The sequence below is a fragment of the Pseudomyrmex gracilis genome, unplaced genomic scaffold (assembly GCF_002006095.1).
Source record: "Pseudomyrmex gracilis isolate BER0280 unplaced genomic scaffold, ASM200609v1 scaffold_114, whole genome shotgun sequence".
Taxonomy (NCBI): Eukaryota; Metazoa; Arthropoda; class Insecta; order Hymenoptera; family Formicidae; genus Pseudomyrmex; species Pseudomyrmex gracilis.
In genome coordinates, this window is record NW_018020698.1 from 224,033 (window position 1) to 242,305 (window position 18,273).

General features: G+C 43.0%; 1 protein-coding gene across 1 annotated transcript in view; it reads left to right on the top strand.

Moving 5' to 3' along the window:
- The window catches only part of LOC109856328, a 104,281-nt gene extending 93,045 nt beyond the window's left edge, over positions 1-11,236 (top strand). Inside the window, exon 5 of the mRNA XM_020431458.1 lies at positions 11,084-11,236. Within this exon, the coding sequence (XP_020287047.1) occupies positions 11,084-11,092 (9 nt within the window). The 3' untranslated portion in view covers positions 11,093-11,236. The remainder of the gene's footprint in view (positions 1-11,083) is intronic.
- The last annotated feature ends 7,037 nt before the right edge of the window (positions 11,237-18,273 follow it).

An 18,273-nucleotide genomic window follows, 5' to 3' on the forward strand; every position in this document is an offset into this window, starting at 1 on the left:
TTTTTTTTTTTTTTTTTTTTTTTTTTTTTTTTTAATTTTGTTTTACTAAAACGCGCGCGCGTTTAGTTCGCGGCACACACGTGACGCCCCCGCTATTAACGAACGTTTCCACCAAAATTACCGTCTGCGTGAAAGCTTTTTACAAACGCGCGCGCACGGTCAATATATCCATTACCGGGAACCGCGCGCTCGCGGACGCGGAAAGGAAATACGTATCATATTATTATACGTGTGTATCGCGGACATACACACATATTTCGAGCACACCTTTGTTAAAACGTGCGCGCGCGCGCGCGCAAAAACAAAAAAAAAAGAGAACTATTTAACTGCCGTTGGAGTTACACTTTATATAATTAATGCGCCGCGTCGTTACACAAAGAACGGTTTATCGAATCGTTTGTTACAGTTCGCGGAGCTTGAATACACACGCGCGCACACGCCGTGTTTATCGACGACTCATATAATACCGGCTATCGCGCAAACGCTCAAACTTTCGCTCGGAAAAATTCTATTCCAACGCACATCGTCGCCAATTGCGCAACCGCGCATCGACAACAGTTCGCGATATTTTTCCGAGAGAGGTAGGATAGCCGGGCCGTAATTTTCCCGGTAATCCCAGAGAAGTCCACGCACGAGTCCAACGAATTTTCAAGCCGCGCGCTAATCTTGGGGCGTTTCTTAATGAATCTCCGGCCGCGCTTCGTGGAAATTCTACAGCGGCACAGAGATTTCCTCTTCGATCCGCCGGTTCATTTATCTTCCGGGGTCCGCGCGCATTTTCGTGAAAGCCCCGATCTCTCGGTTGGCCTCTCCTCGCTCTTCCCCGTCAAGATTCTTATTCATAGACCGCCCCGGCGCGCTCGGAACGTCGCTGGGGTTAACTTATTGCCGAAACGTTTTCGCGAGTTCGCCGCGAGAATCACGACGAGGTTCACGTGGAAGAGAGATTGTTCGTCCTCGGGATCTTCGGGATTGTAGCAAGACATCGGGATTCGCCGATGCGGCCGACAGTCGCATTGAAATTTGCGGATACAGCGGTGGTCACTTCGCCGTCGTGAAACTACGGCTAAAGTGTTAGCCGCGCTATGTTAACCCGCTGATGTGGAAAGGGCGCGGTTGTAGATTGAATTCGCTTAGCGAAGTAAACGCTTTGAACACAGTTCCAACTAGAGGAAATCGGAAACGAAGGAATGCGAGAGAGAGAAAGAGAGGGACAGGGAAAGAGAGAGAGAGAGAAAGAGAGATAAACAGAGAAGCAATTGGAGTGAGAGAAGTTGCAGATGGATAATATACAAGGAATGATCTGCTTTATTTGTAGTTCTGTTCGTCGACAAATTTCAATGAACAGGGCAATAAATTCCAAAGCGCGTTTACAATCGTGTTTTACGACTTTCTCCGTTTGGAAAGTTCCGTCTTTTTTAAATCCGTAAACACGCTTCGCGACATCGCGATATATTGCATTATCTAGATCTTTCTGCACGCGCAATATATTCTCTTGAGCGTAACATCGACGAGACGCGAAAAATCGACAAAGTGCGAAACGCACGCGTCATAGCGCACTTGTTTGTTTGTACGTACACGCGCATCGAGAAGAATTTAATAAACCATATAGCTTTAGGCGAGTTCGGGAAAATATTCACTATGTACAGACGTGCGCCGCATCATGAGAGAGAGAGAGAGAGAGAGAGAGAAAAAAAAATTCATATTTCATATATACGTAACGGAAGACGCGCGATAATAAAAGAGGAACAAGTGCAAAATTTAGCAAGCAATCCGCGAGGCAGATTACATAAAGATTGTTAATTTCGATGCATATTTTTGCGGGCGCTGAAATTATTTGCAATTCAATACAAATAGCGGCTCGCTTGTGTTACTTTCTGTAACACGACTTTCCGTCGTCGTTTTATCTCGGGCCGCGCTGAATGAATATTTGCATTTTATTCGATACAGTTGATTTCTCCACTCAACTCGAACGTACTTCCTTTGAAAAAGCTCGTTTTTTTACGCGAAACCATGAAAATGTTTACGAAAGCACGCTTAATAATAACACGCAGCGGTGTGCTTTCTTCAGAGAATTCTTGTGTTTTCCTCTTTTCTCTCGAGCGTGTCCTACCCCCGGGACCACATGGAAAAAAACCTTGTGCGGCATAAAGCCGTGTGCATTCCGTGTGTAGCGTGTTAGCTTTTTTTTTTTTGTTTTCAAACTTACGCGAGACGGGGAAAATCAAGACTCCATTCGCGTCTTTATGCAGTTTTCATTACGGTGGCCAAGTTTTTTCCCCCGACAAAGCCGCGTTGCACCACGTCGTTTTCATTATTCTTTCGTAACATACGCCACTCGAGCAGCTGTGGCCCGGAAAGAGAATTGGGCGCAGTTATGGTATTCATATATGCTAAGCGTAAACGTTAAAGCGAGCGTAAGCAATAGCGGGAGCCGAAGCGACGGTCGGATCGATGCCGATCCGTCCGACCAAAATAAATTACGTTGCCGCACGCGGCTCCGAAGATTTTGTAATTCCGGTTAGGTGAATCGAATATAAACGATCGCGAGAGAGATAAAACACCAGTCCGAGACCGGACTGTGTATAGCTTAAATTAAAGTTTCCCCAACAATATAACAGGGTACAATCCTTCGCCTCCGCCCCTCCTCCTCCTCCTCGGCGTCACCGCGCCGTCGCTTGATCCGCTCTGTACTTTTTTAATCACGACCGCGTTCGGAATTCCGGACACGGGGTCGGAAGGAAAATCGACGACTTCATTCCGTCGCGTGGCCATCCGTAAATTTCGCCCAGCAATTTATCGTTCGATTCATTCGCCGTGGAATTTCCGAAGCGTGGTGCGCGAACCGCGGATGTAAATAAAATGTGTGGGTCGTTGTGTGCGCGCGCGACGGGAAAAGAAATTGTCGTCATGATCAATCAGAGAAGGGAGATACGAAATTGCCGCCTCGATATATTGCTCGATTATGAAATTACGTATATTTGACGAGTATGATTTTTTACGAAATTTTGCTTCTGTTAAACTTCGCTCGGCGAAGTTTCGTTTTGCTCTGTGAAGTTTGTATCTGGAGCGGACATTGGCACAATTGGATTCAAATTTAAGCATCGATTAAATCGACGCGTGCAAATGAAGGGATATATATATGTATATATATATATATATATGTGTGTATGCGCGGATATTCCGGGAATGTTGCGAATATCGCTGACTGGTTGTCCGTGTGTAGAATATGTGTGTGTGTGTGTGTTCGCGCCCGCGCGCATGTTGTTGTGTGCGTATCTTGGTATAATTAAACATCGTGTTGTGTTTTATTCGAAACGTATCACTTCAATAAAAACAAAAAAATACTCAATTTCATTCAAACAACAACGCGCAAGCGCGCGCAAACAACGTGTCAATTGAAAAATTATGCGTTCTCGAAGAAAAAGTGCGATTTTTCTTTTTGCCGTGTTTGTGATCGTTTGTAAAAAATTCCTAAAAATGTATTTACATGTTGTTTTAAAATTTTTCGTCGCGCGCGCAACTAAACTCGCACTTTTATCACGTGTTAGACGTTCAAAGCCGGGAGATTTTATACAATAAATGTATCTTGACACTTCTCCGTGAAGAAACGGCACAAGCAACAAACGACGGCGGTTTGTGTTCTATGACTTTTTCCAACGATGTAATTACGCGACGTAATCCGTAAGAGGACGCACAGAAAGATAAATTAGACGGGCGCGCGTATTGTACGTGCGCGCGCACGTGACAGAGAAAACTCGAGCTGGACGAGTTAAAGGCTCCGGCGGTATATACCTATATATTTTATTCGGCGGTCGTAATGCGCGCGAAATACACGTCTAACTTGAGACACAGCTCACGTATCTCTCTCTCCCGTCGTACCGACCCGACGGAGTTTAAGCCGGTGTTACGACGATTCGGAAACCGTTCTCACAATTATTATATCTGGTTTCCGTCGTCGCGCGAGGAATTTAGTCGCGCACGATTTTCTGAATTCGAACGAAAATAAAAAAAAAAAACAGACATCGTCTCGATCGTAAAAATCCAAAGTCTGTAAATTTGTGGAATCTTTTGACGTTACAAAAAAAAAAAAAAAAAAAAAAAAAAAAAAAAATACAAAATCACATCGATAAATAAATTAAGCCGAGTCACTTAGTAGCGGTAATTTGAACTATAATAGACTTAATCTCTCTATTTATCGTGCAATTTATCGTACGATTATTAACGCAATAATATAATGATGATATAATAATAATAATAGAATAATTATTATTTTGTTGATTAAAATATTATTCAGCGTATTATTCAGCTCATTATTGTTATCACATAATTACGAGAGAAATGTATGCACACGACGCACTTGATTGCGATATAACACGCGAGAGTATTGTTTTCTGAAACGCCGTCTAAAATGCGGGACACCAAGTAGCGCGTGTGGTTGTGTTCTTTAAACCCCCATAAACCGGACCGTAGCTGCTTCGCTACGGTGACTCGATACACCCGAATGAAATTATCTTACGATCGCCGCGTATAATTATCCGCAACGGTGACAATGCCACGTCAATATAGGCCTTGCTCGTGCGCGCGAGGCGCTCTCGGCGATTTGTCGTCGTAATGGATCGATCATTCTCGTCGAATCAGTTCGTCGACCGTGCCGATTGACATTGATTAAAAGTTGCGGAAAGTACGAACGTCCTCGTGTGCCTCGTGAAATGAAACATCGCCGCTCGTTTCGCATTAAACGACGGCGTGTCCATCACACATCGAGAGACAGGAGTTTTTGGGTGTCGATAATCTTTGATGACGGATTTGCATTGTCGTCGAACGTTTCTCGTCGACGTGCGGGAACAATCGAGCAAATGTAGTAAGTGAATGTGGGATGAATTAAATTCCGAGAGAGATGGTTTTCGAAAACAAACAAAAACAGAAAAAAAAAAAAAAAACGTTTTCCGAGATATGTTTCGATAAATAATCCAACAGCGAGAAAGGATAATAGAAAACTGGCGACATTACTCTTCGGCGCGCGTAGTATTTAAAAAAAATAAGAAAGTTGGTTGTCGTTGAATTATGATGGAACAAGCTTCCTGTTATCTTTGCTGCTGTGCAGAAGAAAAAAAGGGGAGAGAGAACGTTGAGACAAAAGGAGGTGCAGAAAACTAAAGAAGTAACCGGCGAGAAGAAGAGTCTGTTTCACTTATTTAGCGGACATAACGACATCACAGCTTGAGCAAATATTCGTGCTTCTTCGGCGCGTTTTTCACCTTTCCTTTGTTAAGCCGCGCGCTTTTCGTCGCGCTCCGGAAAGCTGTAATTAGCGCTCTATTTTTATAACACGGCAGGAGAGCAATCGCGCGAGCTTTTTTTCGTCTCTCAACCATTTCGATAATCGCAAACACTGCGAACGTGTGTGTTTTTTTTATCTTATTTTTTTTTTTATTAATGCGAACAAAGCGACAAAAATTATGACAAATATGTCACTCCATTTCAAGAATGTTTTCTCTGACGCGACATCAACGTCTCGTTTCTTCTCTCCGTCCTATTATTTTTCTTCTTTACACGCTCGCGAGAGCAAGGGCATCCCTCGCGCAACGAAGAGACAGTGAGAAAGAGAGAAAGAGAGAGTTTACATTCTCTACGCGCTCACTTCATATATTACGGACCTCTGGGAGTGCTTAGCATCGGAACGGTAATTTTTTTTCCAAGTCTTAGCATTCTCCGAGAGCTCGTATAATGGTGTTGAACAATTGTTGGCAGAGAATCAAGATCGGTTAATATTAATTTGAAATCCCGTTTATTCTCGCAAAGAAATTGCGCGAGAGAATTTATCTCACAATTTTCCGAACGTCGTCAAAACGAAAAATTGCGCGATCGAAAACGCTTATATAGATAAAACAATTATTTAAATTTTTTGTTTTTGACAAAAAAAAATCCGGGAACTGTGCGCGCGATTACATTTTTTTTACAAGTACAGCGAAATAGTTTTTAGTTGCACGAGTTTTTTTTTTTGCGCTGCAATATAATCGCTGCCATTTATTTTTTAATAACGCTACGAGACGCGTATCTCGTGTGATTTACAATAATGCATATATGGAACACACGTACAATCTATTGTCAGACTGTAATTAAATGGCGACATAAAGTCGGAGAAATAATGCTGCCATCCATCCTCCTTAATTTCGCGTGTAGTGACAGCGGGACAAGACAGCGGCGGAGCTTCCGTTCGTTCCCAGAGGGAGCGAGTTTCCACCGAGTTTGGAAGCAAGTTGGCGCAGAAAACTTTCGACGCCTTTGATAAATATGGAAATTAGAAAACCTTGGGTTAACTAGGGTTACGCTAAAAAAAGAAAGGAAAAATACGCGCGCCGAGAGCGCGGTATGTGATTTCCGTCCTCGGAGAGAATTCAAAGTTAGCGCTCCTTGTTTCGCATAAATTGTCCCATTAGAATTTGCATACATTTGTATAGCACACGCTTTTTTTAGTTTTTTTTATATTGCAAACTGATTGTCGCGCATGGACTTTTGTGACTGACTGTATCGCGAAAGTCGGACGCGCGTTTTTGTTTTTTTCCGAAATTCTCGGAAGATTCTTCGGAAACGATGGCGGCGCGCCATTACTATCTTTGATGCAACTCGTCGAGGCGCGCGTTTTCAGAGAAACCGCGGAATTTTCATCCCACTCCAGATTACTCGGCGACCTATCGCACCCACCACCCACGTTTCGTCTCCCGGAGTGAAACGTGCCTGGCACAGGTCCGCGCCGTGAGAGATGATGCACGGATATTACCTATCCGCCTCGCTCCCTCAACGCCTCTTTTCGCGACCGGGTCGAGAGTGTATCCGGGGTTGGAGGACAAAGGGACCGGTTTTGGCTCGAGTTTCGAATAGGCGCGCGCGCGCGCGCGCAACGCGCACGATCGACCGACGTCTCATCAAACGACGGGGGGTACTATTTTCGCGATAGCTCTATTTTTTCTTCTTTTTTGTTTTATGTGCAGTTCGCTCAGGAAAATTAACGTTGACGGACCGCGCGTGTACGTAAGTGATTTTTGGACCGAGCCGAAATCGAATTCTCCGGCGATCTCGGGATGCGATAATTGGTGGAAATTTTCGTCGTCCCTCCAATCGCATCGATTCAATTAACTCGAGCGAAATGAAGCCTGCTGAAAAAGTCCGGAATCGCGGTCGGCTCTCTATTGGCTCCGTACGAACTTTCGTATTTAGGTCGGGTTAGACCGACGAAAACTTGGAATTAATCGATGCCGCTTGATGATGAGGGAAAATGCTCGCGCGACGCGTGAGAGGAGATGCTCCAGTGATCGAGAATATTGAAGCCGCACGAAAGAGAGAAATAGAGAGGCGTGGAAAGCCTCTGAAAATTCCATCTACCGATAATTTTGCGCATTTTGTTCCGTTCGTTATTAATCAAACAATTTCGAGTTTATTTATCAGCTTCTCTTTTTTAAAACATTTTCTCGAATATTTTTTTTTCAGACATTTTCTTTGAAATTCGAACTCTAAAAACCGTCACATTTAGAGACCATATTAGCTTCGGAGCAAGTCAGTCAGTTGCGAATCAGTCGATCGTTTGCGTTTCTCCGAGTGCGCCAATTGCCGACCTGATTTGGCAATTCGGACGCGAAGTTGGTTTTGGAGTTTGCCCATTAATCTTAGCTGTTGATCTGAATCCAGTGAAAATGTGATCCATGCGGCCGTTTCCCAAGAGGGAAGACGAACCAACTCTGTTGCAACACTCGCGTGTTTGTACATTATATTTCCGAACTTCCGTTATGCGCGGTAAAGAGAGAGATAGGTAGAGAGAGAGAGAGAGTTACGGAAACTTTTTCGGGCAAACAGAGAGAGAGAGAGAGAGCGCAAGGTATGATTTGAATTATTTACGAATATCTCAAAACGAGAAATATACGACGTATACGGCAGATATACGACACAGCCGGTGCGTGTATAACAAGCGCGTGAAAAGTTCTCAACTCGTACAACATTTCGCAGAGCATATAAAGTTACATTTTGTTTTTATTTACGAGTCTACCCGCGAATAGGACAGACATTTGTTTGTTGAGTAATTAATTATTTAACGAGTTACGTATAAATTCAATTAATACGACGTCTCGCGCGGGAATATCCGTCGCGGATAAAAGAGTTTATTATCTGAGAGAAAGAGAGAAAGATACAAACCACAAGACCGCGATAATTAAGACCGTGATATAATCTGTCTGTGTGGAGATGCAACTCGATTTATAACACTAAATGATCTCGTCAAATACATAACTCTCGCATAATTCCAGAGGTATACATATAAGTGCTAATTCAGCATCTTGATATCTGTGTTCCGACGATGCTAAACGTCTATTCATGCACGCTCGGCGCTGCGTATAAGTACAAACGCGTACAGTGCATATATACATAACATAACCGGGAATATTAAGGACTTCTAAAGTACATAATATATATATATGTACATATATATATATGTATGTATATACAAATATATACATATACTATACACATATATATATATATATATATATATATGTATATATGGATGCATTTCGGGAGAACACGAGCTAGTACACACAGATATGGATGCATTGTGATATCTACCTTGGAAACGCTTAGACTTTGTACCGGCGCTACCGTGATGAATGCGCGCGAATGTGTGAAGATGTACTGATGTGCCGTACATACATGCATTACGCGTTTTGCAGCTTGTAGAGCAGTGATGGCGCGGTGACAGATACTGCATTCGCGTAGATATTTCACGTAAAACTTGATAAATTACACAGCTACTTGTGTTTTCTCGAAGACATTTCTCTCCTTTTGTTTTTCAATAAATTTACGTAATTATGTTTTGCGCGTGCGTGTTGTAACACAGTAAAAAATTTCGCTGCGACAACTTTGAGCAAAAGGAGCCGCGAAATGACGTCGCAAACTACATTCGAATGTTCGAAATAATCGAAAAGCGAACAATTGAGTATCTTAATTATTTCTAAAGTGCGTTCGCGACACACCGCCAATACTCCATCGAACAAATAAACGATGCAGAACGATTTTAATGAACAGAACTTGCCGCGAGTGGCGCGCACCGATTCTACTTCCTTTCTTCCTTTCATCTTTCTCTCGCCCGCCGCCTGTCTGTTCTTCTCGCTCTCGAACCGGGGGGGATTATGTGCACGCGTCGAAAGAACTAAAGGCACTATTAATCGCGATTGCGCGCGCTAATTGATATTCCGCGTTTACTGTTCGCGGTTTCGATTCAGCACACACACACACACACAGCCGGGCACTTATTCGCACTCGGGGATATTCACTCCCGACACGAAAGACACGAGAAAATTAAAGCGCGATACGTTTCGGCGCGAAAAAAAAAATCGCGGCGAATTCTCTTTTTCTTTCTGAAAGTAACACGCCGCAAAGTCGTGCAAAAACCGCTGTAACGCGCGCCGCGATAACTACGTACGTACACAACAGGATGTCGCCGCAACGCGCTGGTCGATTTTAATGAGTTTAATAACGGCTTTCGAGTTTCTACAAACGCGTATCGAATAAATTTATTTATCGAATTAATTCGAGTTATTTCTGCGTTTGTGGGCGCGCGACCGTGGCTGGTGATTATATGTAAAACGACGTCGCGACGGTTCAAATTATCGTTTTTTTTTTTTTTTTTGTTTCAAAGTTATTGTAAAAAGCACATACCCCAGACGGGACACCGATTGCGATAAAAACAATGAAAGGGCAATGAATACGCGCGAAAATTGTATTTAAAACGTTTCTAAAGAAGAACTTATATATACGAAAGAGGCACATTCAATCGGAGTAGTTGCAGCGAGGTAAACTTTTATCACTTAACCGGCGAACTGTACGTAAGTAATGGCCTTAGCCGTTACGAGGAAGAAAACATTTATCGTTAAGTATACGAGGTATTAGGCTGTTTACGAGGTACATGAAGGAGACAGTAAGTGGTGCTTATCACAAAAATGCGCCGCGCAATTTGTCTTCCTCGTGATCGTCCCTTGCGGTTTAAATTTCCTCGGCGATATTTATTTCAACGATATTTATTACCCGAGTGTGTGACACACAGCCGAAAGGCAATGAAAAAATATATACATATATCTCCGCACTGTAAATAAACACACACCAGTAAAAATATGAAATTGTCGGAAAAATATGAAATTTGCAAAATTACGTTGCGATATAAACGCGCGCGTGAGAGTAAATTTGCGTAATATGGTTTTGAAAAAATAAAGACAGCGAAAATACATCCGGGTTATACTTTAAGTTTCCTCTTAGCGCGCGGATTGTATCTCATGAGGAAACGCGAAATAAAAACGCGAGAGAGTTTTTAAACTCTCCAACCGGGTTTTATTTATTTCACTTTTAGAAAGCAATCTCGGAGTTAAATGTGGATCACACACAAAGTTGCGCACAACGTTTTCTGCGGATATTTCATGTTTTTTTTTTTTTTTTTTTTTTNNTTTTTNNTTNTTNNTAANTTNANAAGGGAANATTTTTAGTCACCTTATCGTTGCGCTCTAATATTTCATCGGTTAGCTGCGAACCGATGAGAACTTTTCATCGTTGCCATTACGCGACGAGAAGGAGAACCTAACTTTCTGGCAGTAAAAGATGACTCCGTTCTTATACGAAGTATACGAATGATCACGAGACGCTTGGGAAATCGGGAAAGCTATTTTTTCTTCTTTAAAGTAAAACAAATTGTAAAATAGAGAGACCCACTTTCTCTCTCTCTCTCTCCTCGTAACTTAATTTTTTTCGCATTTTGTTGTGCAGAAATTTCATGTACTACTTCGAATAAAAATGGTTTTAGGAAAAAATGAAATTACGCTTGCGCGTTCTGATAATTAAGTAATCATCTACCTGTTGATTTACTTCGAGCGAGAGAAGAAAAAACAAATACGAATTACTCTCCTTTTTTTACATCGGCATTTGATAAATTGATCGGAGCGGAGAATTAATATTCGCAATTCGACACCATGAGGGCTACAATCCACGACGCGAATGCGCCAGAAAAGTTCATTTGGCGCATTTTTGAAATCGCATTTGTTTTCAGATAAGTTGAAGGCGAATACGGGCAAAAGAGCTTCGGCCGCGAAAGTACGCGGAAAATGGAATAGCATGCGAACTTTATTATTAGAGACAACGGACACATTAACGAAGCGACGCAAAGTTGATCGGAGACCGACCATTATCCCTTAGTTCTTGCCGAGAGTTAACGAGGAGTAAATCGCGCTTGAGGTCGCGAGCAAAAAAAAAAAAAAAGAAAAAAAAACAAGAAGGTGTTGCCGGGAAAATTTGTGAAAGCTCTCGACAAAAGCTCTCAATCAAAAGATGTACAAAGGAGCTCGAATAGAAAATCAAAGTCAGATCATCGTCAGAACTAACGTTTGGAAAAATTTACACGTAACCAAAGCGTTTTCAATCAATATCGAGATAATCAAAAGTTTGCGTTTGTAATAAGAGCCGAAAAAAATAGAAGCAAAAACAAAAACAAAAAAAAAGAGAGTATATCGCGCGGATAAATAAAATCACAACAAAAGCGCGCGCGCACACGCGATGTCTTAAATTGAGAAAGCATGAAAATCGTCGTTCTTACCAAAAGAACGAGCTTTTTCGAACCACCATCCTGAAAAGTACTCTTATAACGGACAAAGTGAGATTGAGGAAAAGAGGATAACTCTTTGTATATAACATCGCTCGGAGCGCCGGAGTGTTTACGGAAAAGCGCGGAGAAATAAGAAAGAGAAACACTTCACCCAGCTCGTAATCTCGTTTCGTCGTGGGAATATATCAGTGAACAAATCGACAGCGGGAAGAGGAACATTACGCAGGATTGGCGATCTTCATCGGATGCACTTCGGGTGCATTCATTCTATTCATCGAATATCATTGAAAAAAAAAAAAAAAAAAAACAATCGATACTGCCGTTTATATATCAGAGTCAATAATCATTTCGCAAAGCGATAAAAATGTAATAATTCCTAAGAGATCAATTGATATATAAAGCTTTCTTCCATCCAAACTCAAGTAATTTTCTCTAATTAATATTAAAGAAAAAAGAAATAAGATAAAAAGGAAGAAAAAATCTGTCCAGAGAGAAAAACGTTAGAACATCGACTGATTAGAAAAATTAAGATCTACATGTTTCGAATTGATGTTACGTCGGTAGTAAGGTGCGAAGACTTAATCTGTAGCTTTTAAAGTAGCAATTTTTCGCAAAAATCTTTTCGGCAACGTTGCTAACCAAATCGTCACAGTGTGCGGATTGGGGCGAATCCTCGGCCACATCGTCGGACGACCGTCGGTGGGGGCCACCAACATGTCGCAGTCCGGATCGGGTGGACTGAGCGACGCTCAAGGACAGAGTCAAGGCGGACAAACGACGGATCAACAGACACCATGTCAGAATGGTCGCGCCGAACCACCTGCTGACACCGCGAAGCAGGATCTCTCCAACGGCTTTGAAAATCGAACGATAGATTACGAGAGATACACTCAAGAAAGAATACAACACACTTCGACCACGGGACAAGCTCAAGATCAGCAATCGCAGCAAGCATCGCAACAACAGTCGCAACAGCAACAACAATCTGTTCACACCACGGTACAGTATCCGTCGGGAAGAAGACAATCGGTGGGATTGCCGGAAGAAAAACACCCTCCAGCGGGTCAACTACCACCTCCGCAATACCAGGACAAAAACAGCGCGGACAGAGCTCAACATGTGTCTCAAACCAGTACCCAGACGCTACCGGTGCAGGCGCAGCCGCAGTTCGCCCCTGATTATGATCAGACTCAGTACTCGCAGAGTATACGGGGTCAATTTGAGGTCAGGTCGCAGATGTATCCGCAAGCGCAGTATTCCGATAGAGCTGGTTACGTGACAAGGGACGTAACCTATCGAGATCCGACTCTGTACGGTCAGAGCGGCGCGACTAATCCGATGTTCACCGGACAGGGTCAATACGTGACGGTTCAGCACGGTTCGCAAATACCTTCGCAATCTGCCAGTCCGCAACCGCCGTACTATTCGGGCGTAGTCGTGCCCCAGCCGCCTGGTTACGCCCAGTTCGGCACGCAGCCTCAATATCCTTACAGCCAGTATCCGCAGACGGTGATAAACGCCGTGCCGTACAATCCGCATGCCGGTATCTACTCCGCTCAGCAATATCCTTCTCAACAATCGCCGAATCCGCAGAGGTTCTCGCAAGAAATCGGCCAGTATCAGACGCAACCGATTATTCAACCGATTGCTCAGAACGTGGCTCACGGAATCGCTATTCAGACAACGGAACGACCTTGCAGAGGACCGAAACCAATGGTCCCGCCTCGGGGCAATTCCAAGATCACCACTCACGATCCCGGTCACAGAAAGTCCGCCAGCGTTGACGTGCCGGCTTTGCAAAAGGCGAAATACGAGCCGAGTCCAACCGCTCAACAAGATCCGATTCATCGTAGCGACGGCGCCATTCTCATGACAGGCGCGTCGTCGATCGGTCCGGATGGGCCTGACAGAAGATACTTGACCACTATTAATCAAAATCCCAGAACGAGACAGGACGGTCTGTATGTAGATACGAACGGTGATCAGCCGGGCAGAGAGAAACTGGTCGACTCGATCGCCACGGAGTGCGGCTTGTACGTCTCCAGATCGGAGCACAGAAAGTCCATTTCGGTCGACGTAACTACCAGCTTTCAGAGACGAAACGACACGATAACTTTTACGTTTCCCGGTGACAGTAATCAAGAGATCATGGGAAGGAAAACTACGACCGTGGTGGATACAAAAAGAGTTGAGACCAATCAGGTGTTTCCCACCGAGCAAAGGAGATTGGATCCGGGTTTACGCGTATCGCCGATGGCGTTCGATGCCAGGCAAGAAAACAGAAAAAGCATAGGAGCCGACAGAAAACCCGAGTGGGGTAACGTGAGTCCGAACCAGAGAAACGCAATTCCCTCAGAGAACAGACGGTCGGATTATTTCGAGGAACATCGAAGATCGCCCATGAATCTCGAAGGCAAAAGAATGGAAGACGTGAGAAGGTCGCCCATGCCATTCGTGCCGATTCGCGAAGCGTCCGCGGATCGCGCCGGACAGAAGAGTCCGTCGTTCGTCAGTCAAAACTTTGAGAAAACCAGACAGGAGCTGGCGCTCTGGGCGGAGCAACGTCAGCGCCAAGAGCACGAGAGAAGTATAAGAGAGAGCATGCAGGGTCCGATGTTCACAACAAGTCCACGTTCCCGCAATCCGTCGGAAGAGAGGAGAGACATCAGATCGATTCATCCGTCGGACGAACGAAAAGATTCGAGAATGTCTCAGTCGGCCTTTCAGCCGTCGGCCATTCCCAATATCAGTCAAAGTACCATAATGGAGCAACGCCGGCATCTGAGGCACGTCAGCGCCGACCTGACCAAGCACATGGAACTCACGAGAAAAGATTTCGATGAGCAACCGATTACAGGCTCCGTGGTGAATCTCGGCTCGGCGGCCAGCACCGCTTCGTCGCAGAGAGCCAGTCCGAATCTCTGTTACCAATATCCGGCTCTCAGCGAGGCAAAGTTGGACACAAAGACCGTGCTGACTGTGGTGACCGACTTTGGCGAGGCGAGTGCCGCTGGCAAACCGCTCGACCAGGTCGATCATATAATTCACAGTCACCGTAAGAGTCATAACACCTCAACTAATTTGCTAACTCACAGCAAAAGCCAGACGGACAACTTGCAGAACACGCTGGACAGCCAGATCGAAAAAGCAGACTCGCTTCAGGTGCAGCAGCAACAACAACAACACCAACACCAACAACAACAACAGATGCAGAATCAACAGAGTCTTGATTTGATCTCCGAGAAGCTGAGCCAATTCGAACGTCAACAGAGCGACCTTCAAGCCAAGTTGCAGTGTCTTCAAAATCAAAATCAACTCTTGGACAAGGTGGCGCAATTTCAACACCAACAGAGCGATCTCCAAGTCCGGCTGCAAAGTTTGCAGAATCAAAGTCAATTAAACGACAAGACTCACAAGATATCCAACGATTTTGCGCAACAAATTCCGAACGACGCTCATCAGATACAAGCGAGTCCGATTCCGAATCATCAGGAGCAGTCGTCGGACAAATCCTGTTCGGCTCATAATCATCAATCCGTGCACGGTCTCCATCAGACGCTTCTGACTACCACGTATCCGCAGAACGCCACCCTTCAAGCCTGTCAATCGTCTGTCGTATGCGAGAAACTGACATCTCGTGTACAACACGACGTTTCCGATCCGAATTCCGTTCAGATACCGAACATGTCGCAGATGCCGTTACCGTGCCTCCCGCAATTCGATCGTGCCGACGCGTCGCGTACTTCGTTTTCCCAGTTTCACCGACTTCAGTGCCAGATCGAGAGCAACGAGGGTGCTTCAGCGACAAGTGTCGGTCTACCTGCCAGCTCTTTCACCGGCACGCTGAAGAAAATACCGCCGGAGAAACCGCCACGAACGTCCTTGATAGTGCAATCTCCGGAAGCCGAGGTAACAAAATTGAAAAAAAAAAACAAAAAACAAAAAAACAAACAAAAACAAAAAACAAAAAACAAAAAAGAAAATCGTATCTCTCGTTAAGCGTTTGAGATTATCCGCAATTTTTCAATTGAATTGAAAGTAATACGAAGCAATTTTCAATTTGTTGTTAATTATTTGAGAAGATTAAATAAAATTTCCGTCGAAAGCACGAAATCGAATCTTCGTTGAAATCACAAACTTCAATCAAAAAATACGCAATTACGCGGTCTCTCCTTTAATACTTGGCCTTGGTTATTACAGTCAACGGTCTTTGAGCGAATAATACGCGGCGAAAAGCTCGTTTTATGTTGTTCGAAATGTCGGGAAATATACGAGCTTGGTTTGCGGCCGAGGAGGAGATTGCGGTGGGGTTGATGGCGGCGAGCTCGTAAGATCCGCACGATGCCCAGGTAGATAGAGATCTCCGCTTGCAGGTTTTTGTCGCGGCAGCCGAGTGGAATGAACTCGTTAGATATCAGACCCCCGATGTTGTCTTTGAAAACTTCGTTACGAGCCTTGTGTACCTTTCGCTCCACTTACGAGTCCAGGCGTTCGCCTCCGTGTGTTGGCGTTTCCTCCTCTCCCCGTCACACACAAATCATAAAACGGCGGCGTTCGTCTGATGGCGACGCTACTCGCTCGGTCGTAAACCGTGTTTCGAATGCCAGATTCGAGTTACACAAGCCGCACATCTCGCTGACACGATATATACACGTGTACGCGCTCTTTTCATAAAGCTTCAATAAAAAAACAAAACAAAACAAAAAAGCCTGCCGAAGTTGTAAAAGAAAAAACTCGTAAAATTTTGGTGCGCGTGGGTCAAAATACGTTTGCGCCGTGTTGCGCGGTTTTGGACCGATAATCTATCTCCGCGCATCTAAAACTATATCGGTCGCGGTTAAATTTACGTGTGTTATATCGACGAAAACTTTGATCGATCATTGCGATATAAGAAAAAAAAAATAGTTTGACTGTTTAAAAAAAAAAAAAACCGAAACTGCGAAATTTCGATACAATTGTATGAAGGAACAAAGTGACGAAAACAATTCTTTTTGACTGTGTAACTAAAACGAAACAACGACAATTATTCCGATTTGCGCGATAAACACATTGTGAGAATTGAATTAACTGTTTACATAATAGATAAACGTTATAACGAAATTTGTTTTTTGGGGTTAGCGGTGTGTTTGCTTTAGTAGATATCAGTGCGCGCGAGCACGTCTCTGTTTACATAATATGTAATCTGAATAATGACACCAAGCACAGCATGGTAAATGTATTTACATTTGTATGCAAATGTATCTCAATTTTTTAACACACAGGTAATTTGTTCACTTTTGGCGAATTATATACGTATACATATAATAACAACATATATACATATACATATAATAACAATTTTTTTTGCCGAGATTACGCGTCGTAAATAATAAAAAAAAAAAAAAATTTGAGTAATACGAACAAATTTTTCTCTCTCTCTGACATTAAGTAGAATAAAAAGCGGATACAGAGATTTCTCTTTCAAATCCTATTTTATGTAATATATCTTTTTAACACGCGGAAACATGTCACACAATTTTTTACATATGATACATATCTTTCGATAAAAAGATACGTTATATGAAATAAAGTTTAAAAAGACGAGAAATCTCTGTGCTCGCTTTTTATCCTACTTAATGTAATGTAACGTCGGAGATAAATAATTTTGTTCGTTTTATTCGAAAAATATATAATATAAAATTAATACAGAAAAAAATGTGACATTTTCTCGTCGTATTTACCACCGCGATATCTACGAAGTGATATAGTCGTAGTAGCCGGGGAAAATCAGGTTACGGTAGCAAGTCGGTCGCGTATGAAAAGCTTCGACGTTTGCCCACCTGAAAGAGTAAATATCCTCTACTTCGAATCGCGAGCCGGACAATGGGAAAGCAAAGAGAATTCATATTTCCGGCTGCGAGAAGCGCTATCTTATCTAGTTACTTGAGAATTTTATTATTAAAAAAAATTGTGATGTGCGTCTTTGTTCACTTGGAGTGTTTGTGTATAAACGTCAGAAACAGATTGGAAACACGTTTTAACCGCGCAAGTAAAGTTTTGTTAATTTCCGTTACGTGTGATTTTTTCTTCATGCAAACAAAAAAGAAAAAATTTTTTTTCCATATCCTTGTGAAAATTTGTCACCGTACGTGTGTTTGTGTAAAAAGAAAAAAAATCTGACGTTCGCGTTTCTTCAAATTTCATTGGGATTATTCCCTCTGTCAAAATTCTTCCTACATCGCCCCTCTTCAATTCTAACATTCCATTTCCTCGCTCTCTTTGTGTAGAATATCACGTCCTTGAATTTTAGCTCGCTTGCAAATGGAAATTCTATACGGTTTGATACATTCATCTGTCGAAAGTTGGATTTCATAAAAGCATCGATGTCAAGGGGCTTTTCAAAATTCATTTCTTCCAGATATTTATTTACATTTTCTACCCTTTTCTCTCTCTCTCTCTCTCTCTCTCTCTCTCTCTCTCTCTCTCTTTCTCTCTCTCTCGTTCTTTCGAATGTACAAATTTGATTTACAGATAAAAAAATCTCGATTTTATCATTCAAATGTGTCAAATAATACATACATATCTCTTTGTTTGCATTCCGATACATTTTACGTAAATTGTGTGAACAACGCGGCAACAATATTCTCACATTTTATTTT